Below are 22895 nucleotides of genomic sequence, written 5' to 3' on the forward strand. Positions count from 1 at the left end.
GTTCCCCAAAAAACGGGAAAAAATGTTTACTATGTGATATACAAACTAGTTGTAAATGTTATACTGACTGACTATATACACACACCAAACACTTCTAAGTACTTCTCTCAGATGTGGGCATAAATGACAATTCACTCTTTTAATATGTGACATGCTGTCAGACACTCAAGGGCTGCTATTTTTGAGTTGCCAGGTATGCATTTGAGGATTAACGGTTATTAATGCACATATAGAGGAAACATTTTTTCACCTGCTACAAATGAATGAATGTAGTTCACAAAATTCAACATGGCATGTGGGTTTAATCTTTGATTCTTTGGTGTGTTTTTAAACAGACAGGTTTTTATTCACTGTCATCATAAGGATAAAAAAGAGCAGGGCATTTAAAAACATTTCTCCTTTTGTGATCTGAAGAAGGCCAAACAACATTACATCTACACCAGGGTGTGAAAATGTTCAATTTTGGCTGAACCATGCCATCTTTGTTTGTCCTTTTAAAGTAACGTATAAAATACAGGGGTCCTATAAGTAAATATTTCCCATTTAAATGGTTCTGCTGACAATATGTTATGGGACCTCCTGCTGCAAATGATTCTAAAAAAAGATCAACAAAAAAATAAGAAAATTTATTTTTAAAAATTATGAACACTTACTTTTAATCTTTAAGACTGCACAGGCTAATAGTAAGCAAAAATATGCAGTATATATTTACCAACGGTTTAAGTAAACTTGCATGATGTTGCATTGATAGTCATGCATTTGGTAAATGCTTTTTTATTCAAAATGACTTACAGCACATTGCATTTACAGTAAGTCATGCATTTCATAACATGCATTTACTCAGAATTAAACTCAAAATCTTAGTATTGTCAGTAAAATAAGGAATCAGATTAGTCTCAAAAGAAATTTACGCAAAAGACACGATGTACACACGCGTAGACAAATTCACGTGCATGAAACCAAATTCACGTGCGTAAAATATTTATTTATATTTACAAAAAAATTTCACGTGCACAAAATAATAATAGATTTTTATAAAATACGTTTCACAAATGCAAAACACCATTTGCAAATGTATAAGAGTGTACAAAAAGTTTTGAAAGTTTAAAACTTGCGAGTTATACCATCATCTAATCATCTCATAATGTACAAAATACAGTTCAGCCCTATATTTTCTTCTACATATTCTAAAATGAAAGAGACAGTTCACCCAAAAATTGAAATGTACTCACCATTTACCCATCCTCAGGTGGTTCCAAATCTTTGTAAGTTTCCTTTTTCTGTTGAACACAACAGAAAATATTTAGAAAAATGGTAGAAACCAGTAACCATTGACTTCCACAGTAGGAAAAACAATGTTTCAGGTTTCCAACATTTTTCAAAATAACTTCTTTAAATTCAACAGAAAAAAGAAACTCAAACAGGGATGTGACAAGTGAAGGTTGAGTAAATGATGTTTTGGGTGAACTATCCCTTTAAAAAGGTGCAAAATACTTACATGCCACGCAGTGGGGTCCAGTGGACAGCACTCCCAGTCCCCTAAAACACACAAACACACATAAAATTCCCAGAGTTTACACATTTGCTCTCTATTTAAGCTGCCAGCTTACACTACCCAGAGTCCTCCTCAAAACCCGCTCTGTTTACACTCCTTGAATATCAGGACTCCAAAGTTTGACCTGCAGCCAAGACCTCACACCAAAATATGTTCAGCTTTGACCCACCAGCAAAGCCAGAAAGAGGTCGCTACGTTTGTGATACATTTAGCTTCCAGACTGAGGAAGCAATCATGACATATAAAGCTGAAAACACACTCCTACACAGACACACACACAGGCACAAAGGGAGAGTCGCAATGCTTTTGTGATGCTGGACGTCTGTTTACTGTTGGCATGTTACAGTATATGGAAGAGTGCCGTGTGCATATGGGTTTCTGGACTGGTTTCCAGTTAATTTTTGAGCACCTGGGAAGTCTTACATAACGCACATTGAGAAGTGTTCAAAATAGATTATAAATACTGCTGCTGTTAATATGTTTAGTTATATAAAAAAAAAGCTGAATATGATCTTAGGAGGATAATTGCGTTTATGTGGATTTGTATTCAATTTCAAGAGTTCACACTTAGATATTGTTTGACAAATGTTAGCAGGTTTGGCATGCTGTCCCGGGAGAGAACCCTGAGCTCGAAGATAATTGAGCCCAGGGCTTCCGCCTGGTCGATTAAGCATGTAAGTGGAGTATTAGATCAGGTACTTCTTGAGAGTTCCCCATAGTAAAGTAAGAAAGGGTGAGAAGGGGTGGGTGGGGGTTTCTTCAGAAAATGAAGATAAGGGTGTAATTTTTGCTAGGCTACTTATAGTGAGTTTGGATTAATCTGATTGGCCAATGATTATAGATGAGGGACCAGCTGTGGTCAATCATATCACGTGCTTTTCTCGAAATTACTTTGTGAAAGTTCACTAATATAAGGCCAATAAAAATGACTGGTATTTGTTAAGGGGCCAATCGAACAGAATGTGTTTCAAAGCAGGTGGGCATTGGAGTGAAGAACAAAACACATCTTAAGACATGTTTTTAAAAGCTGCACTTTTTAAATCAATGACAATTTTGTAGAATGCAAATGAGAGATAAAAACATTCTGTGTATGAAGAAAAGCTCATTTTTGATCAGAAATCTCAAATCATTAAGCAGTTTATTGATGTATGTTATTTCTTTATAAGAAATTTAACATTTGACAGACTGCAAATAATGGAAGTCACAAAAATGTGCACAGATTTTGCACTAAAGAAAAGAGTTCTTTCATAATGCAACTAAATTAGTAATATAAAATTCAATAAAAAAAATCTTACAGTAACCACTCAAGACACATTAACATTGTTGCAATGTCCTAAAAATGTTTATATGTATTTACATTTTTATTTACACATTTATATGTATGTTTATACATATAAATAACTTTTATTGAACCACTTTAAGCATAGTTTACCCAATCAAGTATTCAGAGGCAAAACTATTGATTTTATAGCTAAATAAAGTGAGGTACATGGGAAAAAAATAGTTCAGACATTCAAAATAAGAAAAAAATAAATAAAAATAACAGGGACCTGGATAGCTTATTTACAAGTATGTCAGGGAATCTTCATAGGTTACTTTTTTTTTTAAGGAAAGCTGCTGCTTCAGAGTCTAACCCAGTTCTGAGCAGGGTGTCCTATAAAAAAAGTTACTCTAAATAAAAATGTTAAACTCTGGAAAACAGCCATTTTTAACTAACGCATTATAGTTAATTTAGTAAATAACTATTAATATTATAAATAATAATAATAATAATAATAATAATAGTAATAGTAATAATAATAATAATAATAATAATGATAATAATAACAATAATAATAATAATAATAATAATAATAATAACAATAATAATAATTATGTTAATAATAATAATAGTAATTATTATTATTATTATTATTATTATTATTATTGTTGTTGTTGTTGTTGTTGTTGTTGTTATTATTATTATTATTATTATTATTATTATTATTATAGTTCACATTTTTATGATTAATTTTCCGAAATAAAGACCTCTGAGGCAATCCGGCGCATAATTAAAACATGTGATCTATACATAAAAGCATTTGAAAATTTGAAAACAAATGATGGAAGCATTAGAAAACATTTTTCAAGACAATGACAATGAAATTACATCTGGTAGATTAAACAAAAAATCCACCTGGAGATGAAAGAGCCCACACATTTGACAAAATTTGCAACAGTTTTAAAGACAACCTGACAAAGTACAGGTGCTACCTCAAACTGTTCTTTTTCTATTCTTTATTAAATGAAAATAAACGTCCTACCTGTTGTTTGGATGAGATTGTTGAACCTGATGTTGTTCCACTGATAAGAATGAGCTTGTGTTCTGCTCAATCTTCTGTTCTCCTATTTTTAGTCTCTCATTCCTTCTCATATAGTCTGTCTTTCCTTTTCAACCAACAATGTTTACATTTCACCCGTGTCTTGTGTTAATATGTTGACCTTTTAAGTCTGTGTTCAGTCAGTTTGCCAGACTAACAGCACACTACCATATGAATAACATCCTCTCCTTTAAACCACAAGCTTCAACCAGTCAAAACCAGACAAACATTATTCAGTGCAAAACCGTTTCCTATACACTGTTTATTATTTATTAGTAAAAATCACTGTATTAGTTAAGGACGATATTACATAATAATTTAACTTAGATAAATAATAATAATAATAATAATAATAATAACAATAATAATAGCAAATAAACTTCAACAGATGTAAAAACCATACTGGACAGTGCTGATTTTTTCTTGTAAAATCTTGTGAAAATCTTTTTATTTATATAAACACCTGATTAATTTTTCTTTTTTTAATAATACAAAAAACCAACTGTCCAACTGACCCACCTCTCTCACTGACACTCTCGATCTCCACATCTTCACAGCTGGTGTACTCTGGTGTGGAACCGGCCTCTTCCTCTGAGCTGCTGACGGACATCTGCCTTTTGTTGCCACCCCGTTTGCTCTTATAGGGGCGGGGTGGGGGTGGTCGCAAAGACTCTGATTGGTCAGAGCTGAGCGAATCATTGCGCAGCATGCTCTCTGCTTTTTGCCGTTTTGATTTGCGCAAAAGTGCAGCCGAGCCGGGGTCCAGGTGGCTCGGCTGCAACTTCCTGTCCCATTCCTGAGGCTCCCTAAGCTCAGGTGGACCTGTGGGCATAGCAGGGCCCAGTTTGAACCCCGGTGCAGGAGGCTGAGGGGTGTGGTTGGTTTTAGGTGTTGGACCCTGCATGGCAGGCATACCCTGCAAACCTGTTTCCCCCGCGGTCCTCTCTGGCACATAGGTTGGCTGTGGGCCCTCCAATGAGGCCTGTCGCCCATCTGCCCATCTACGTGCACCTCTGTTGTCTTGCACCATGTCCCCCCCTTCCCTTGATTTAGGGTGCAAGCGTCCATCAGGCTCCGTTGGCCGGAGTTTCCCCGGGTGATGTGGAGCGTTTGGGTCAGTCCTGCACTGTTCCCTGGGTGGTTTCTGCTCCCCCTCTGTCCTCCTTGTCTCAGGACTGTCATGCTCCTGAGAGCGAGTTTTCATCAGTTTTCGACTTTCTCTACGATTTTCTCCGGTGTCCCGCTCTTCGGAATGGATTTTGGAAAGCCTTTGCCGCCTCTCACCTCTTGGCCCTGGCTTTCCATTTTGATCAGAGGCTGCTGGTGGCTTTTTTCTAAAGGGTAAATAAAAACACAACATCACAAAGATATTCAGACAGTCTTATATAAGGATCTTTAAGCCTGCTACTGGGTAGACAACATCCTGAAGAGTTTAGCCCCAAGTTGGCCCATTAAAGTTTAAGCTATAAACTAGACTCTAAATCCTTGAGACCAACTGGCTACTAACTATGCAAATTACACACCAGCTTCAGCAGTGTATGACCCCAGATATACCAACTAAATAACAGGTTGGCTAGGCCATGCTGGTGTTGGAAGGAAGTTGGTCTCCCAACCTAACCAGCTAAAACATGCTCACATTTCCTTTAAAATTGGCTAACAGACATGTTAAAACACATTAAGAGTTTAAAAAAGACCAGCAATATTTTACTGAGAGAAGCTGAAGTGTACCTATCTTGTGGAGGCTCACTGCGTGAGCGCGATGATGGTGTATCAGCTGGGCCTGCAGAAGGACATTTTCTAGGGTCGGTTGGGGCAGATGTCTGGGTAATATGGGCAGTGGAAATGGAGGAGTCGAGAGGGTTCTGAGACCTAGAGCGCATCTTCTTGTCCCCAGAGGGGTCTCCACACATGGCTGGTTCACTCACTGCCGACCCCAGCTCTCCAGGCTTGGGCACTTGACTGGGAAACCAATCTCCTGATTTTGTGAGCATATCCTGTTGCCTTCGGCATTGGTTACATACCCACATTACCTGGGATTGAAGAAATATAATATTTAAAATTTAAATGTAAGGTTTGACTTGATCTTGTAAAGATGAAGTGTGTTATTTCATTAATAAAACTGCAAATATTATTATGAACCAAAATAATGACTCAGATTTTAGACAGTTCTGTGCCAACTGCACAATAAGGCTCCGAAGTCAGAGCAGTGGGCAAATGATTACTTGCAGTTTATTGTAGTCTTAAATTGGACATAAGAAAGTTTTTTTTGCATTACACACTTCACCTGTTTGCAACATATAAACCTAACAACATGTCAACAACATGTAAACCTATGGCACAACACAACAACATGTAAACCTATGGCACATTTATGCTTCTGAGCCAGTGATTAAATGATTAGTTTACTCTGTTCACGTGGTTCACTCAGAAATTTTTTTGCACTTTACATGATCCTAGCTAAAGAATTTGAGTCTTACCTAGTGAAACAATAGATTATTTCCCCCAAAAAAATAAACAAAAAAACTTTTAAACCACAAAATGTTGTCTGGCATTAACTCTAGATTGTGTGGTTAAAAATTTGTATTATTATATTTATTAAGAAAATAATTGTTTCCCTAAGTAAGATCCTTGTTCTTCTGCTGGAATCATTTATATCCATTTGAAGCTGCATTAAAACTGCAAATTAGAAGTTTAAACCACTGTGTACCATATATGGCAAGTGCACAATATGGAGGAAAATCCTGCACCATTTCAGCAAGAACCTTAATTTCTTTTCAATTGAAATGAACATCTTGGATGACAAAGGCTCAAGTAAAATATCAGGAAATGTTCCATTAAGTGAATTAATAACATTAAGAAAAATAGTGCACTTATCTTAAACCTTAAATAAATTGTATTACTTTACAAACATTTTAAAGAATTAAACGCATGGATGTGTAATCTAAAAGACATCTACGCTGACAGAAAGTCAACAAAGCTACAGATGAAAAGCCTGTGTGTGTGTGTCAGTTAAGCCTTTCTTCATCATGTGAAGACCAAAAATAAAAGCTGAGGCATTAAAAAAAGAGCTAAACTGGCAGAGACACCGAAACCCTGAGATACGTGACTCAGGTCTGACAGACAAAACGGCAGCCCGCTATAAGGGATAATGTAGGCAGGAGGAGGTGTGAACTGAAGAAAGAAAATGAGACAGAAAGGAAACTGTTGTGCTAGAAGGGATAAATGTAAAGACAAACAATGAATATAAGGTAGTAATCTCAGCTGACAGAAGGTGGGTGTTGTTGAAACAAGAGGTTGAGACTTGAATTTGCAAAGTCCGTGGGATGTAATCACATGCCCACAGAGCAAAGACTTTGACCATGGTCACTGTGGGTAGATACACAAGAATCTCGGGGAAAACCATGGAGGGTCGAGCCATGCTACACTCAAACATTAGCGGTGCTATCCATCACCCTCCTCCACACACGCTGAAAGCCTGCCTGCTGATTCCTTTAGCAGGAGGATCAGGAGCGAGGAACACAAAAGATCTTGGCACATTCCAAATTTTTTCTCCTTTTTTTTCCACTTCCCTCCTCCAGATTGCTTTTGATTAAAAGCTTGGGAGGTTGAGCGAGAGAGTGAGTGAGGGAGAGGGAGAGACACGCATCAACACGTCTATATTTATCCAGGCAGCCGCCCAGCACCATTGGGGATGTGTTAAAAAATTCCCCAGCTCGCTGCATAACTTTACTCAGTGAAGACTACCATTGATCCTGCGGATGCAAGGCCAAACAAGTGATCTTACACAGCGCAAACACACACACAGGCACTCAGACGCAAACATATACACACACGTAAGCTTACACACACACGCAGCCTTCTGCTGCTGGTGTCCTTGCCAGACAAACATGCTCTGTGGTTAAAGTCGGAAAACGAAATGTTCAAATGTGCCACCTGCTACCAGAACTCCTGTCCTAGTTTCCGCTTTTTTTGCTTTCTTCTTCTTCTACTTTCTATCACTTAACTAACTTATTCAATAAATCTTAATTCAAAATAAAAACATGCTTTGGGTGTACAATACTGCAATCTAATTTTTACTTGAATGGCATCAATGGTTTCATGAGGAACCTATAATATCCAGGATTTCATCTCACTAAGAGCTTTTGAATTATAAAATTGTTCTTTAAAGCTATGGGAACAAAATAGATCTTTAAAGAACTTTTTATTAAAGGTTCTAAACAGCTTTCTAGTTATTTCTAGCAACTTTTTTTGAAGAGTGTGTTACTTTGTTACTTTTATTACAGGTTTCATCCATCACAAGTTAAACACACATTATTTCTAAAAAGATATAGTGCAGCATCATCTCTTTTCTCACAGTGCTTGACAAAGCCACAACCTCTCCTTTCTGAGAGTCGACTCTGCTTTGATTTGTTAGACAGCCCAGTCTGTTGTAATTGGTCTACTACTGTACTCACAGGATAATCAGAAACAAACCATCTATTAATGTATCTGAATTTCTGAATGCATTCCAACACATTAATTTACTGTTTTATGAACAGAATTTATGGCATTGGATTTAATAATATTGATTCAAATTATAGTCTTTGTCTTCTGTTGACACCACAAATCAAACTATGATACCAAATTTGTTACAAAACCCCTTATTATGTTAATAAAATTGAAATTATTGACCACTTATTTCAGGCAGGTGGTTCATTCCACTGTGGTGATCTCTGAAATCTCGGAAAATAAATGAATGAAAGATTTCAGGCGTTACAGAATCCCATCTTTCTATTGAGCCTGAATCTTTCACACTCAACAGCAACAGTATATACAATACAGCAGTTATATTAAACTACATGAAGGGTTATATCTTAAAAAAGACACAATATGCCATTCAAAACATTCTTAAAAAAGAAAAATAGCATCTATACCATAGCAGCCATCATCTTTAATCTTCTTTTCATATGATACATGTACTCATTTTTCTTCATTGAGACCAGTCTTTACTCTGGATCAGTGTCAGAAAGGATTTTTATCATTAAAGGGCAATTTCTATCACCTGGTATTGATTTTCCAGTGAATTGTTATCTTCCTCATTAAAAAAAAAAACTATGTGTTTGACTATTAACTGTACATCAAACACTGCAAATGAATTAGTGAACTAAAATATAGCTTTCACCTATACCTAAAATCAAAGTAACTTCAAATCCAAATTTAGCTGCAAGTATTGATTAGTTATATGTCTTGTACAATGAAAACACCAGCTAGATTTAATGTAATGTGTATTTATATAGCACATTTTGTTGTGTCTGACCAAAATCATAAGGGGGTCTCTCCACACCACCACCAGTGTACAGCGACGACAGCCACAGAACAACAGTGCCAGTGCGCTCACCACACACCAGCTATAGGTGGAGTGGAGAGACAGCGATACAGCCAGTTCAGTGGATGGGGATGATTGGGAGACTATAATGGGAAAGGGCTGATGGAGGGAATTTGGCCAGTACACTGGGCTTAGACCCCTATTCTTTACAAGAAGTGCCATGGGATTATTAATGACCACAGAGAGTCAGGACCTCAGTTTAACATCTCATCCGAAAACAGCATTCACTGGCAGTATAGTGTCCCCTTCACTTTACTGGGACATTAGGACTCACAGAGCCCGCAGGTTGAGCAGCCCCTGCTGGCCTCACTAACACCACTTCCAACAGCTACCTAGTTTGCTTGTGTGGTCTCCCATCCAGGTACTGACCAGCTTCAGCCCTGCTTAGCTTCAGTAAGTAAGTGGTCTTGGGGTGCAGGTTGATATGGCTCTGGCAAAATAAGGCAAAAAATTAATAAACTATTGTCATGTTAAACATAAAAAGAGCTCTCTGTGGTCCTTTATAATGGGACATTTATAATTTTTGATTAAAAGCTTTTTACCCCAATAAATATAGCAACATTGGTTACACATTAAAAAAAAAACATAATAAAATAATGTTCATTTAATTGAATTTATATACAATTGACATTGATGTAAGATTTACTGGAATTTTTGGGAGAGATTTTTAGGGCACGTTTGACCAAAGTCCTGGGGCCTCATGTACGAAGACTTGCGTGGAAATCTTACTAAAACATTGCGTACGCACAAAGCTGTAAATGTGCGTACGCAGAAAAAAATTCAGATGTATGAAACACTGCGTACGCCGAATCTCACGCATATTCTTTTGTACATCTGAATGAACGTGAAACTGAGCGCAACATGCACGAGCACAAAACCCCTCCCTGCCTCCTCCCCCGTATGAATATGCTAATGACTATGCTAATGTCAAAACCCAACGAAAAAGCAATGGCAAAAGCAAGCAAAAAGAGAAACTTTGAACAGAATGTGAAATGGAGGTGCTGCTTTCGGAGGTAGACCGGAGAAAAGCGGTGTTATTTGCAAGTTTGTTCGGCGGAATTAACAACAAAAGAAAAAAAATAGAGTGGGAGAGTTTAGCTGATACGGTTAACACAGTTGGGTCTGAACATCGCACTGAGTGCATTTAAAAAAGAAATAGTGTGGTTTATATCTGTAAAATGTTGCAGTACCCTTCGCAGTCTCAGTGGCGCACCTCATAAGAAGCATATGATCATGTACTGACACGTTCGAGCATAAACTCGGCTCGAATCCAGCATCTGATGAATTCCTTCTTCTTTTTTTTCCCCGCTACATATCAGATTTTGCCCACTATCTATCACGAGAAAGACAAGTAGGAATCATCAATAAGTTTGTGCATCATATTTTATTTGCACATTTATTGAATGGAAATGTTTCTGATTCACGCATGCAAATTTATCTTCACATAGTGTCTTTATAGCAATGTGCGTGCAGTAGATAGCTCAGATTACATTGGGAAAACAGGCGACCGCTGCAAATTGTGCTTTAATGTTTAGCTGGTCAACTGTATGGTATGGAAATCTTACATACCTACTATATGAACCCGTCTCATACAGACGCCATTGCAAGGATCAGACACTTTGTAGAGAAGAATTTAACACAACTGCCTCTAGGAGTCGCCAATGGAAATAAAACAGACACGCACAAAAAATGTGCGTACGCCTGCCAGAAAGCTGCCGTGAACCTGCGCAAATTCCCACGTTCAGTTCATTGTTAGTAAATCCAAACGTGAGCGATTCTGAGCGTGAAACCTGGCGTACGCAAAGTTTTTGTGCGTACGCAGCGTTGATACATGAGGCCCCTGGTCAGTGTAAAGGAACTGTACCTAAAGAACTTAAAGGAACACTACTTTTTTTAAACTAGTCTCATTTTACAAGTCACCTAGAATTAAACAGTTGCGTTTTATCATTTCTCTATCCATTCAGCCAATCCGCTTGTTAAGTTTCACATCACGCAAAGCGACTTATGGGTCTAAGCATTCTATCAGACTGTATGGGGAGACTCAACAAATTATACTAATAAACGTTTCCAAAGTGGTGTAATAAGTGACATTTAATGGCTTAACTAGGTTAATAAGTTACTAAGTTAATTAGGTTAACTAGGCAGGTTAGGGTAATTAAGCAAGTTTTTGTATAATTATGGTTGGTTCTGTAGACTATCAATATAATATATAGCTTAAAGGGGCTAATCATTTTAACCTTAAGTGGTTTTTAAAAAATTAAAAACTACTTTTATTCTAGCTGAAATAAAACAAATAAGACTTTCTCTAGAAGAAGAAATATTATCAGACGTACTGTGAAATTGTCCTTGCTCTATTAACCATCATTTAGTAAATATTTAAAAAAGAAAAAAAAGTTAAACGAGGGCTAATAATTCTGACTTCAACTGTATTTCCATGCCTAAATAACCGATGGTGGAAAGTGATAATGTTTTAATAATTTTTTAAATATTGATGTCTATGATGCAGCAAGTCCAGAGACCATGATTTTATATACAATTCACTTTAATGTTTGATATGACTAAAATGTGGTCATAAACAAATATTTTTTCAATTCAAATTAGTAGCAGCTTGGATCACTTTTAGCTTAGCTTAGATCATTTGCATTAGTTAACGGATGAAACCACTAACGATTTACTCAAAAACATTCAAAAAAAGTGTTTTGATATTTTCCTTTTTAAAACTAGACACTTCTAAACTAAATTAATAGACTAAATTAAAATTGTTATTTTCAAAGCTGATATGAACAATAATATTCAAGGAACTATGATTCTAACTATAGCTCTAGGGAAATAGTTGCCAACGTACAAGTTTGTGATGCAGTTTGCGATAGTTTGTTGGAACAATGGATTTGGGAAACACCAAATCAACAAACTATGTTTATAATGATGGAACTTGTGACCTTAGTTGGCTATTGATGTTTTTTGTAATGCATCTTTGGGCAGGTTGTTTGATTTGGTGGGCGTTGGCTCGCACTGGCCTGACAATAGAAAAGCGTTTGTTCCAGGCGCCACCTGGTAGATATCGCGTAAAGCACAAAATTGTTTTGTTTTTTTATGAAAAGGCGGCACATTGCGTGACTGCGCATGTCAAATTGCAGCACTACGCGTGAAGAAATGAGCATTCTCAGTGGCCATATCTGTACCTCAATTGTTGTGAAATTTAAATTTCCAAATAAAGTGATATGTTTCTTAAATTTGAATGTAAAAACAAACAAACAAAGATGATTTCAGAGAGCAGATAAAGTCTCCAGTGCTCATACACTGTAAAAACGCCAACTTTCAAAAAGTCCTCTGAACAAAGATTAATAAGTTAACTGAATTTAAATATTTTAATTTGAAATGCTGACAAATAATAGTTAGTTTGTTCAACAAATATGGTGCTTCAATGTGAAAAACTTAAAATATTTCGTTGAACTAATACAAAATTCTTAGTTTTGCGTTGATGCGTGCCCTTCTTGTTGGCGCATGCGCCTTATAAGCTTCTGGCGCATGCGCAATTTACTTCCATAGCTCACTGCAGGGGGTACCTGTCTCGTGCGCGCGACAAAACGAACCATCTTTCTTTCTGCGGAGCAACGTGTCAATCGTTTTCATAATCGATTGTATATAATTGTATACATGTTTTTTGTGCGATGTGCTACCCATCTGACTGCCCGATCTATTTTACCAGTGTATTAATGATGTGAGAGACCGTGATAGAGCGGTTAAGAGCAGGTCAACGACGTTTCTGCTAAATCATAGTAGTGATGGTGAAATGAAGCTTTCTGAACCAGTGAAGCACTCGACTCAATTGTATCGGAAAAAGGTTCGTTACTCGAAGCTTTCTAAATCAGAGCTCGATGAGGACCTCTTCTGGTGAAAGAGTGGGAAAGCACTGTGTTGCCATAATGTCAAACGTTCACAACTGACCAACTCATTCATGTAGTAATACAAAAACAGCAATATAAACAAATTACACAATTACTGTAGTTTTTACACAAGATATATTACATTACACAACTGATGATTGTAGTAAAATCCAAGGTATTCTAAAGTTTATCATAATACAATTAGACCCGCTCCAAGCAGGAATCGAACCTGCGATTCCTGATTGGGAGGCGAGTGCTCTAGGAGGACGCTATATGAACGATGCTTCACCAGAGCTTCTCTGTCTAACACAATACTACGATATGCGGTGGTTTTCTTTTTTTTTTTTCTTATACACCCGACTGATGTTTTTAACATGTGCAACATATTTTGTCCTGTCAAACACAAAAGCATGAATTTCATGCTCAGGTAATACAGTCCAATAAAACGTAATTGCAACAATTTAATTGTCCAGCCCTTTTGCATTAATTTTAATTGTGTCAAGTTGTGTTTTGATTGTGAGATGGAAGTAAGATAAATAACAGATGTTTCACTTGTTTTGAGTGACCATTTCAAATGAATACATTCAAAGAGGAAAATAGAAAATAATAGCTGTAGTTTTTAACTCAAAGTAATTGTCACATGAAACTAAACATTTTTCTAAATTTGCCAACACAACCATTATCAAATTCCATTGTATGGAAACCACAAAATTCTTTTTTAAAAATAAAGCCATGTGTTTTTTCAACAGCATGAATAAAATACTATGCTCATTTAAATGTACTAAGTACATTTTTACTTACAAAACAATAAGATTGTAAAACACCCTTTGTAAATGACTTTCCTTTAGGTCACTGATATTGTCACCGATCGAGAAAGAGCAGCTCTTGAGGGATTGCCAATTTTTCTTCGTAAAAATTCATTCTGCTTGCTTTCTCAAGATATGTCTGGTAAGTTACCCATTTTCATACCCTATTCTACATTTATTAGTCTGCTTGGTAACACTTATAATAGCTGCACGCTATAAATAATTTATTTAGTATTAGCGAATAGTTAATTTATTTTCTGTTAAGCATAACTCTACATGAAGTGCTCAATGATTGTATTTTTTTAACTTTAATGATTCATTTGTATTACTAATTTAAGTATTGCATTATTTACAAACCAGTTATTTAAGAATACTTGGTGTTTTTAAGATCATTCAGAATGCTTAAGTACACGATTAATAAACTATTCAAATTAACATTTAAATATCCTAATATTAAGGTATGTAATAATAGTTACTTTGTATGTTAGTATATGCTTTATGAGCTTAACTTCATCCAGTTGTGACCTAATCTAAAGTGAGGACTATTTATGCTTTATAAATCCCTTATGAATGACAAATAAAGGCTCAGTTATATTCTAAACAGGACAATAAACAACTTTCACAATTGAAACTGTATCAAATAAAAGTAAATCTTTGCAATTTTATGTAAAATAAAAGTTTAAAAAATTGCTAAATATTAAAAAGTTGTCAATATATTGTTCAATTATTATATATTATAGACTGTTCAAAGTGTTACTGTTTGTATGTACGAAAGTATTACATGTTTTTATTTTCTTTGCATAATAGTAATAACATAATAAGTAGTAATTAATATTACACATCAATTAATTTTCCCATTACTTAATCTCCTATAAGGACACGGACCCTGAAGACCACAGCACCAGAGATTAAAGGATTGGAATCTTCACTGTGGTGGAAGATGATAATGGCACTTCTGCATCCCTGCAATATGTGATGAACCTCGCTAAAATCTTGGAGGAGGCCATAGTACTTCAGGATATCACAAATCTGCCTGCAGCCTTCGCTTACTTGTTCAGCCTCTTGTATAGACTGAATATGGAACACCCAAAAGAACTCAAATATACTTTTTAAGTGATTCAGCATGTTTTATGGAGGTTGGTGGCACATGATCTGCGAGAGTTCAGTTCATTCATTCATTCATTTTCTTTTCGGCTTAGTCCCTTTATTAATCTGGGGTCGCCACAGCGCAATGAACTTGTTTCACGCAGCGGATGCCCTTCCGGCTGCAACCCATCTCTGGAAAACATCCATACACTCATTCACACATACACTATGGACAATTTTAGCCTACCCAATTCACCTGTGCCACACGTCTTTGGGCTGTGGGGGAAACCAGAGAACCCAAAGGAAACCCACGTGAACGCAGGGAGAACATTCAAACTCCACACAGTAACGGCAACTGACCCAGCAGAGACTCGAACCAGCGACCTTGGTGGGAGGCGAAAGCACTTCCTACTGTGCCACTGTTTGAATGTTTTGAGGTCTGTTTTTGGACTTGATGTACTTTGTTGACAAAAGTGCAGTACACTTTAAAGACTGTTTGAATGGAGTGGCTTTTAGGGTTTACTCTGATTAGATGATTGTATATTCACCTGGTTTGAGTGTTTGGACACACTAATAGCTTGGTTTTAGTAAGGTTGCTAGTTATTTTATGTTGAGGCAGTGTACAATCTTTTCAAATCTGGAAACATTCAGTACTAGTTGTGTACAAACTAGCCCAATGCTGAACACGGCTAATGTCAAATGCTGATTTTGTATGCAAATGTTTTGGATTGTGATTTGAACACAGTTAAAAATAAAAAAACGTGAATTGACTATTCTTGTGTATTCAATTTGAATCCTAAAAATTAATAGTAAATGCATAATGAATCAGTTTGTTTTATTTTGTTCAGTAAACTAAAAAAATCTTGTTGGGTAAACATGATCATTTTTGTTCAGTAAACAAAGGATCTTGTTGAATAAACGTGAACATTTTTGTTCAGCAAACAAAAGATCTTGTTGAGTAAACATGATCATTTTTGTTCAGTAAACAAAAGATCTTGTTGAATAAACGTGAAAATTTTTGTTCATCAAACAAAAGATCTTGTTGAGTAAACATGATAATATTTGTTCAGCAAACAAAAATATGTTGTTGGTTAAACAAGGAATTCAACAAAATATTTTAAGTCGACTTAGTTAACTCAAAAAGCTGTGTGTGATCGGTTGCCTTATTATTTTAAGTTTATTTAAGTTTTTTTTTTTACAGTGTAGTGTAGGCGTGGTGAGTGGTGTTGATACAGTAGTGGCAGTGGTGTGTGTAGGGCAAAGAGGGGCAAGAAGGGCAGCTCTTGTACAATGAAAAAGCATTATGCTGTGATTGAACAGGCCTGGCTGAGATCCAAACTAATCTAAAGTAAATCAGCAGCAGAATCCCCAGCTGTCAGGCCCAGACCCGACCCTCCACACACCGATTACAACACTCAAATACCAACCACCTCTTGTCTGACAACCCACAACACTGAGAGATGGACACTTCCTCAACATCACAAAAGACAAACTGCTTTCAGACGAGCTATTTGTGTGCACAGAAAGTAAAAGTATAATTTGAAGTTAACTGCTTTGTGTAATCAGCAATTGCTTTATTTTGTATTTATCATCATGATTTGTTCTTTGACACATAAGGGACCCAGGTCTAGATATCTAACATGGATCTAAATGCTACAAGAGCAAAAACTATCCTGATAACTTAATAGCAATTACAAAGAACTAAAATAAACCGAATTTTGCTCCCTTCTGGACCTAGAAAGGGTTTGGTGTGAGCTTATGATTTTTTTCTTTTGTTTCATGCCTTTTTTAATTATGAATAAAACATTGAATATCAGATGTTGACATCTTAAAGTCCACATGAAATGAAAATGTACCATGTTCATTGCTGCACATTGTTGGTCTAAGGATAAACAATTAATAAAAGCTAATATACAGATTTTTTTTATTATTATTATTTTTTTTTGGTTTTGGTAATCTTCAATCAAAATCAAATCATTTGCTTCCACTTTGAAATGGCATTACCTCTCTGATGATGTAAGTTTGACAGCTTGGCTAAGACATGCTTAGCCACACTCTGCCAACCGTTAGTTTGCTTTGAGTGAAAGACAATAGGATAAGCCCAAAAATCAAACCCTGCCCCTTACTCAATATTGTTTCAGTTGGAAACACACCATCATACTATAAAAACTAATTCTGCTGCGATTTCCTGTTGATGCAGACATTAATGCACTATTACATATTTTGGATCACTTGTGACCCTTTACAGTACACTTTTTTATTAAAAAATGCTATAAAAAAGCAGACATAGCATATTTTTTCTTCTAATAGATAAAGAGATGAATTGTAAGAAGGGGAATATTGAATAAGGGGAAGGGGACTGATTGATGTCATTTAGGGGTTAATTAATGTAGAAGTTAAAGCGGTCATATAATGAGGAATTAAACTTTTATGAATCTTAAGTTGATTTTACTATAGAATATGGCACTAGCAACACCAAGGTCATGTGCATGATTCCCAGGCAAAGCAAGAATTGATAAAAAATGTACATTGAATGTACCTAGGATAAAAAAAAGAAAAAAAATTCATTCAATTTCTTTTTGGCTTAGTCCCTTTATTAATCACCACAGCACAATGAAACACCAACTTATCCAGCATATGTTTTATGCAGAGTTACACATCCATGCATACACACTCACTCAGACACTATGGTCAATTTAGCTTATTAAATTCACCTACAGTGCATGTTTTTGGTGGGGGGAAACTGGAGCACCAGGAAGAAACCCACAATAGCTGTTTGTGGCCACTAGTAATTTGACTACCTGTTGTTTTTTGCTAAGACAGTATTCTACACTGTTGGTTCTATTTAAGGCTCTAGTAAACAGTAAACAGGCTCTAATAAACAGAATTTAATAATCCTAAAATTTGGTATTTGGACGACAGTGATTCAACCAAATGGTCCTTTAAAGGGCACCAATGGTAAAGAATCTACTTAGATCTAGTAGAATCTAGCTGTTTGGACAGTCATATGTGTATGTATAATGAATATACCTTCATATTGGTATAAACACACCCAATCCTTTTTTTTTCAATTTAACAACGTAAAAACAGTGGACCAATTGGAACGGCTTTGAGACTGACTGCAACTTGATGTAGGAGTGTAGTTTTTCTGCCCACAGAATTAATTGACAGCTGCGTATTAACATCTCTGTAGCAATGCGAATAATCATATCAATAAAACAGGGAATAAAAGGTCTTTTCAGCTTGCTGGGATCATCAATCATCATCAAATGTGATCAAGAGTGAGTTTGTCAAGTTTAGAATGTTTTAAACAGTGCATGTGTGTAATCAATCACAGCGATTTACTTCAAATTTACTTCATCACCACAGCCGCGTGTTAGTACAATTTTAAAAGAAGACACTTCAATCCCGGTTTGTGGACATTAAATTGGGTTTATTTCGTATAATAACATAACAAATATCCATATAGCAGTGGAAATTAACCTGTATCCTGTCACATTTGCGTGCAAAAAGAATGCAAAGCCAAATGCGCATGCTGTCTATGTGTGTGTGTGTGTGTGTGTCCGCGCTGTGTATGTGTGTGTGTGTATCTGTGTGTGTGCGTGAACTTTAAAATGACACTGTCTGTGACTCATCGTTGCAACTTCAAAACAAATGCATCACATACTAAATAAAGTTCTTACTGTAGTATTTCTCACAAACGTTACATGAGATCTGCTTTCTTCATGTCTGTCTGTTGTCTGAAGCAGCCGAGGGAGGAGATTAAGGCAAGCTGACAGGCAAGTAGAAACGTGGAAACACAGTTCACAGCTACCTTTGCTTAGAGCTATAAAAATAAAAACTTCTGAAAGGTATAATAAATAATCTGATGGGTGTTTTGAGCTGAAACTTTACAGATACATTCTTAAGACACAAAAGACTTATATTAAATCTGGAAAAAGTGTTAACCAATGCCTTTTAAAAAAGTGTCAAACAAGTAAGATATATCTATTAATGCTGGATAGCAAAACATGGGATTTCCAAATCTGGACCAATTTGATCCAGTTACAATTTTTTTTTTAAATACTGGCTCGTGGAGATGAATGAATTACAAAAATGGTAAAATTCCACTGTTTAACTTTAGAGGACTTTTTAAAGGGAGTGTTCCTTTAAAACAAGTTTCAACGTACAGGTTTGAAGAAAATACTGTGGTCTACATTTAAACCAATGCAGTTTTGTGCCAATGGTAAAGTGTTGTGCATGTGTATTATGTGTTCAAACTTTTGGCTTACACATGCATTTCAAAACCAAAATCAGCAATGATTAACTACAGTACTGTTTTTGTTTTTGCATTTGCGAGTTTTTCTTTACAAAGTGGCATCTTAGCCGAAAGTGTTTTACTATTTTTTAAGATCCACATATATAGGGACTGTTTTAACCGCATTGTTGCCTGTACAAGAAAACTTTCAAAAACATAAAATTTAAAATTTCTATTTTTAGCACGTTGTTGTTGTGTAAATGTACCCTTAAATAAGAAAATCTCCTATAGCATCCTCTCTCTCTCACCACCTCCCTTCTTATTCTTCAAGAATCAGTGTGAAAACAGCAGAGAAACACATTTTTCCCAAGGTGTTAAAGCTCTGTGTTGTTGTTGTTCTTGGAGAGGGCCAGTCGATTTTAAATATCCATGTCTCAGGTGAAACAATACCTGTCCACTGTGACCAGGCATGGACTGTCTACTGTATAGGGATCATTGAGTACAACTACATGGACACCAATAATCAGATTTTAATACGACTAAGACAATACTCTGATTAAAAGTCTACCATAAAAACAGCGATTTTGATGACCTTAATCCGACTAAAGTCATAATTGAATTAAACAGAAATCGAATTAAGAAAATGAGTAATATTAAAGAGCAGTAAACACCACAATCAAACTTTTACCATCGAGTAGAATTTTTGCCGCATTTTGCGACATGATAGTCTATACACACATGGCTGTTTGACACTATTCTCTGCACCTCAGTCAGTGATGGACCAGTCAATAAATTAAAATTGAAACACCTGAAATTACATGATACTCCAGAGGAAATGTGGATATCGTGGTGACGCAATGATATTAATTGAATTACGTGCTATAACATGTAAAACGAAAACATGAAAGGAACATTCAAAAAGCAACTCATGTAAACACCTTAACTATATTATCGTCTTATTCAGTTTAAGGCAAATAATTTGATTACTGATAACCATGTAAACATAGTCACTGTCTATCTTTCATAGTTCACTAGTCTATTTTTGTATCTATTTTTAGTGAAACTTCTGGTATGTGGGAAATGTCTCATTCAGCTAATTAACAAAAATTGTTAAAGGATGGAATATACAACAATGGAATACAACAATCTCCTTACTATTTAGTAATACTTATAAAAACATCAGTGTCACTTTTTGGAGTGGATTATGCATTGAAAATGACCTTCTCCCATTCGCATGTATGTGTGGGCATGTGTTATCCAATACAAGCATGTCCTGGATTACACTAAAGCACTGGTCCCTCTCCACCCTTTCATTGCAAGATTAAGAAAATGTTTAGAATTGAATGAATAGACAATGTTTTTAAGTCATATCCTCAAAAGATAGCATATTTTTGTTTTTGCTAAATCAAGCTGTCAGAGCATTTGCAATGCAAGAAAAATGACATCCAGCCTCTGCTCTTGTGAAAGTATACAGTGCTGTGATAGTTGCACAAACCCTATTTCATGATGTAGGTAACAGGTCCAGAACCTATTGTTAAGAGAAGATTACCAACACATTTATGCTGAAATTGACAAAACAACACTACTATTTGACTTTTGTATGGTTTCTCTGTCCAAACCACAAACTGCTGAGCAAACTCAAGAACAACACTTCACATGGTCCGAAAGGTTTCAAAGATCAAAGTTTACAACAAATAAACATATTGTTTCTCAAAAGGGTGGTCCACTATGACATTATGGGCTCTATTTTGAAGGTCTGAAAGTCACAGGGCGCAAAAGCATTAAGGGCGTGTCCGAATCCACTTTTGCTATTTTAAGGAAAGAAAAATCTGCTCTGTGCTGTGGCGCATGGTCTAACAGGGTTGAGCTTATTCTCTTAATGAGTTATAGGTGTGCGTTGCGCATAAACTAATTAGAGTCTCATATCTCATTGCCTTAAAGAGTCAGTAGCGTCGCTCCATGGCGCGTTTGCTATTAACATGGCGGACTTTGTGGAAAGTGGAAAAACTGAACACTTCAAAACAGTTAATAAAACAGCTGAACAGACCATCTGCAGAGTGAGCTTTTACTTTCACTTTCTCTCTTTCGGGGATAAGAAATCAGTGTTGTACGCTCTCCAATGAAGACATGCATTAGCCTACATAATTAATTTCATTAGTTAAGTGCAAAGATTTGTCTCAAAATTATTTCTAAATTCAGTTCTATTTTTTTTTTTTTTTGCAAACAAATAAATAAACAATAATAACAAGTGATCAAAAAACTGTGTTATATCCACAGACATGTCCTATGCCCCATATGGTCCAACAGGTGGACAAATCTAAGCTTGTTTTTAATAAAACATATAAGCATATAAATATGCATATAAATAATAATAATAATAATAATAATACTAACATTATACAAAAGCAAGTTGTCGTGAATAAACTGAAAAAAGCCTCCGAGGTGAAGAAGGCATGGAGGTATGGTTTTTATATTTATAGAAAATAATAATTTTTGTAACAGTTTATTACTTTAATTCTTTTTCATTTGTAAAGATATTTCTGTATTACTCTATCCTGCGTGTTTTAAGCAATGTTTAAGCGACATGCACAGCTCTCCACTGGACTTTACCATTGCTTTTAGCTGGTCTATTGTACAGACTATTTTAGTTCCTCAAAACAGCAACGCACCAACAATGCGCCTTAACACACCTCTTTTCCAGACCAGACACCCATGGGTCCACAATGTGGTACAAATGGATTTGCTATATTAAAAATGTGGCAGAAGATAAAAAAAAAATTAGAGTTGCATTGTTCTGAAACTAGCAACACGTCGTGAAAACACGTCTTGCACCTGATTGCGTTGGCAGTATGATAGGGATCAAGGTTCAATGCAAAGGAAGACATTGGCTTTTACAGCCAGCGTAGAAAAGCCTACATCGTTTGAGGACTACAAAAGTTTGAGGACTGCAAAAAATACATTCGGGTTTATGAAATCATAAACCCTTCAGGTTACGTACATTCATCATGCGCATATACCCCGCACAGCGAAGAGTGTGGTCAGAGGTGCTGTAATGTTATAGTAGACAAAGCTAAAATGCTGTCTAAAAGCAGCTATTTCCACAGAGCTTCTTCTGTTTCTATGTTGTATTTGGGCCTCCAAAGGACATGACACAAAGAGAGAACGGGCTTACAGTTTAATTTTAATTATGTTTCAGAGAATTATAAAGATTTAGCTCTAGCATTTGACAAAGGACAGCTTCCAGAATCTCTCCCAGTTCAGTGCTGAATTTGGCTAAAAACTCCTCAAAGGAGCAGCTTCATCCACAATAGACAAAGCTGTGGATTGTGGGCCACAACCTGCAAGTTTTCTTAATTTGTTAAAATCGATCTATTACATAAAAAGTTTCTAGCATTAATTGTTTGTTGTAGCAAGGACGTAAACAAGGATGTAAACAACAGGAAATGCTGTTTGTCACCGTTAACCATTTAGCTACACATTCATATTTATCTGTCAAACCACTGTAAACAGCCACAATCTTCAGCAGTGCTGCAGTGTCTCTCAATGCGACCGCTTTCCCTGCTTTCTACATCTCAAATAAGAGAACTCACAAAAAAAAA

General features: G+C 36.0%; 1 protein-coding gene and 1 long non-coding RNA gene across 50 annotated transcripts in view; one reads left to right on the plus strand and one right to left on the minus strand.

Moving 5' to 3' along the window:
- The window catches only part of rims1a (regulating synaptic membrane exocytosis 1a), a 134967-nt gene that overhangs the window by 47962 nt on the left and 64110 nt on the right, over nt 1-22895 (minus strand). For 47 of the 49 annotated variants that reach the window (XR_012389328.1, XR_012389330.1, XR_012389329.1 and 44 more), the window contains 3 exons: nt 5644-5945; nt 4435-5249; nt 1499-1539 (listed from right to left, as the gene is read on the minus strand). Coding sequence is in view for 39 of the 49 variants with exons in the window: in XM_073921006.1 (XP_073777107.1) it covers nt 1499-1539; nt 4435-5249; nt 5644-5945 (1158 nt within the window). In the remaining 10 variants the exon portion in view is untranslated. Of the gene's footprint in view, nt 1-1232; nt 1264-1498; nt 1540-4434; nt 5250-5643; nt 5946-22895 lie in introns of those variants that run through there. The other 2 variants (XM_073921007.1, XM_068213067.2) reach the window with 2 other exon arrangements.
- On the plus strand, nt 6354-19611 carry LOC141377195 (uncharacterized). Its single transcript, XR_012389335.1, has 3 exons — nt 6354-9982; nt 11129-12582; nt 16266-19611. It is a non-coding gene; the product is annotated as an uncharacterized lncRNA (long non-coding RNA).

This window comes from Danio rerio, chromosome 13, assembly GCF_049306965.1.
Source record: "Danio rerio strain Tuebingen ecotype United States chromosome 13, GRCz12tu, whole genome shotgun sequence".
NCBI lineage: Eukaryota > Metazoa > Chordata > Actinopteri > Cypriniformes > Danionidae > Danio > Danio rerio.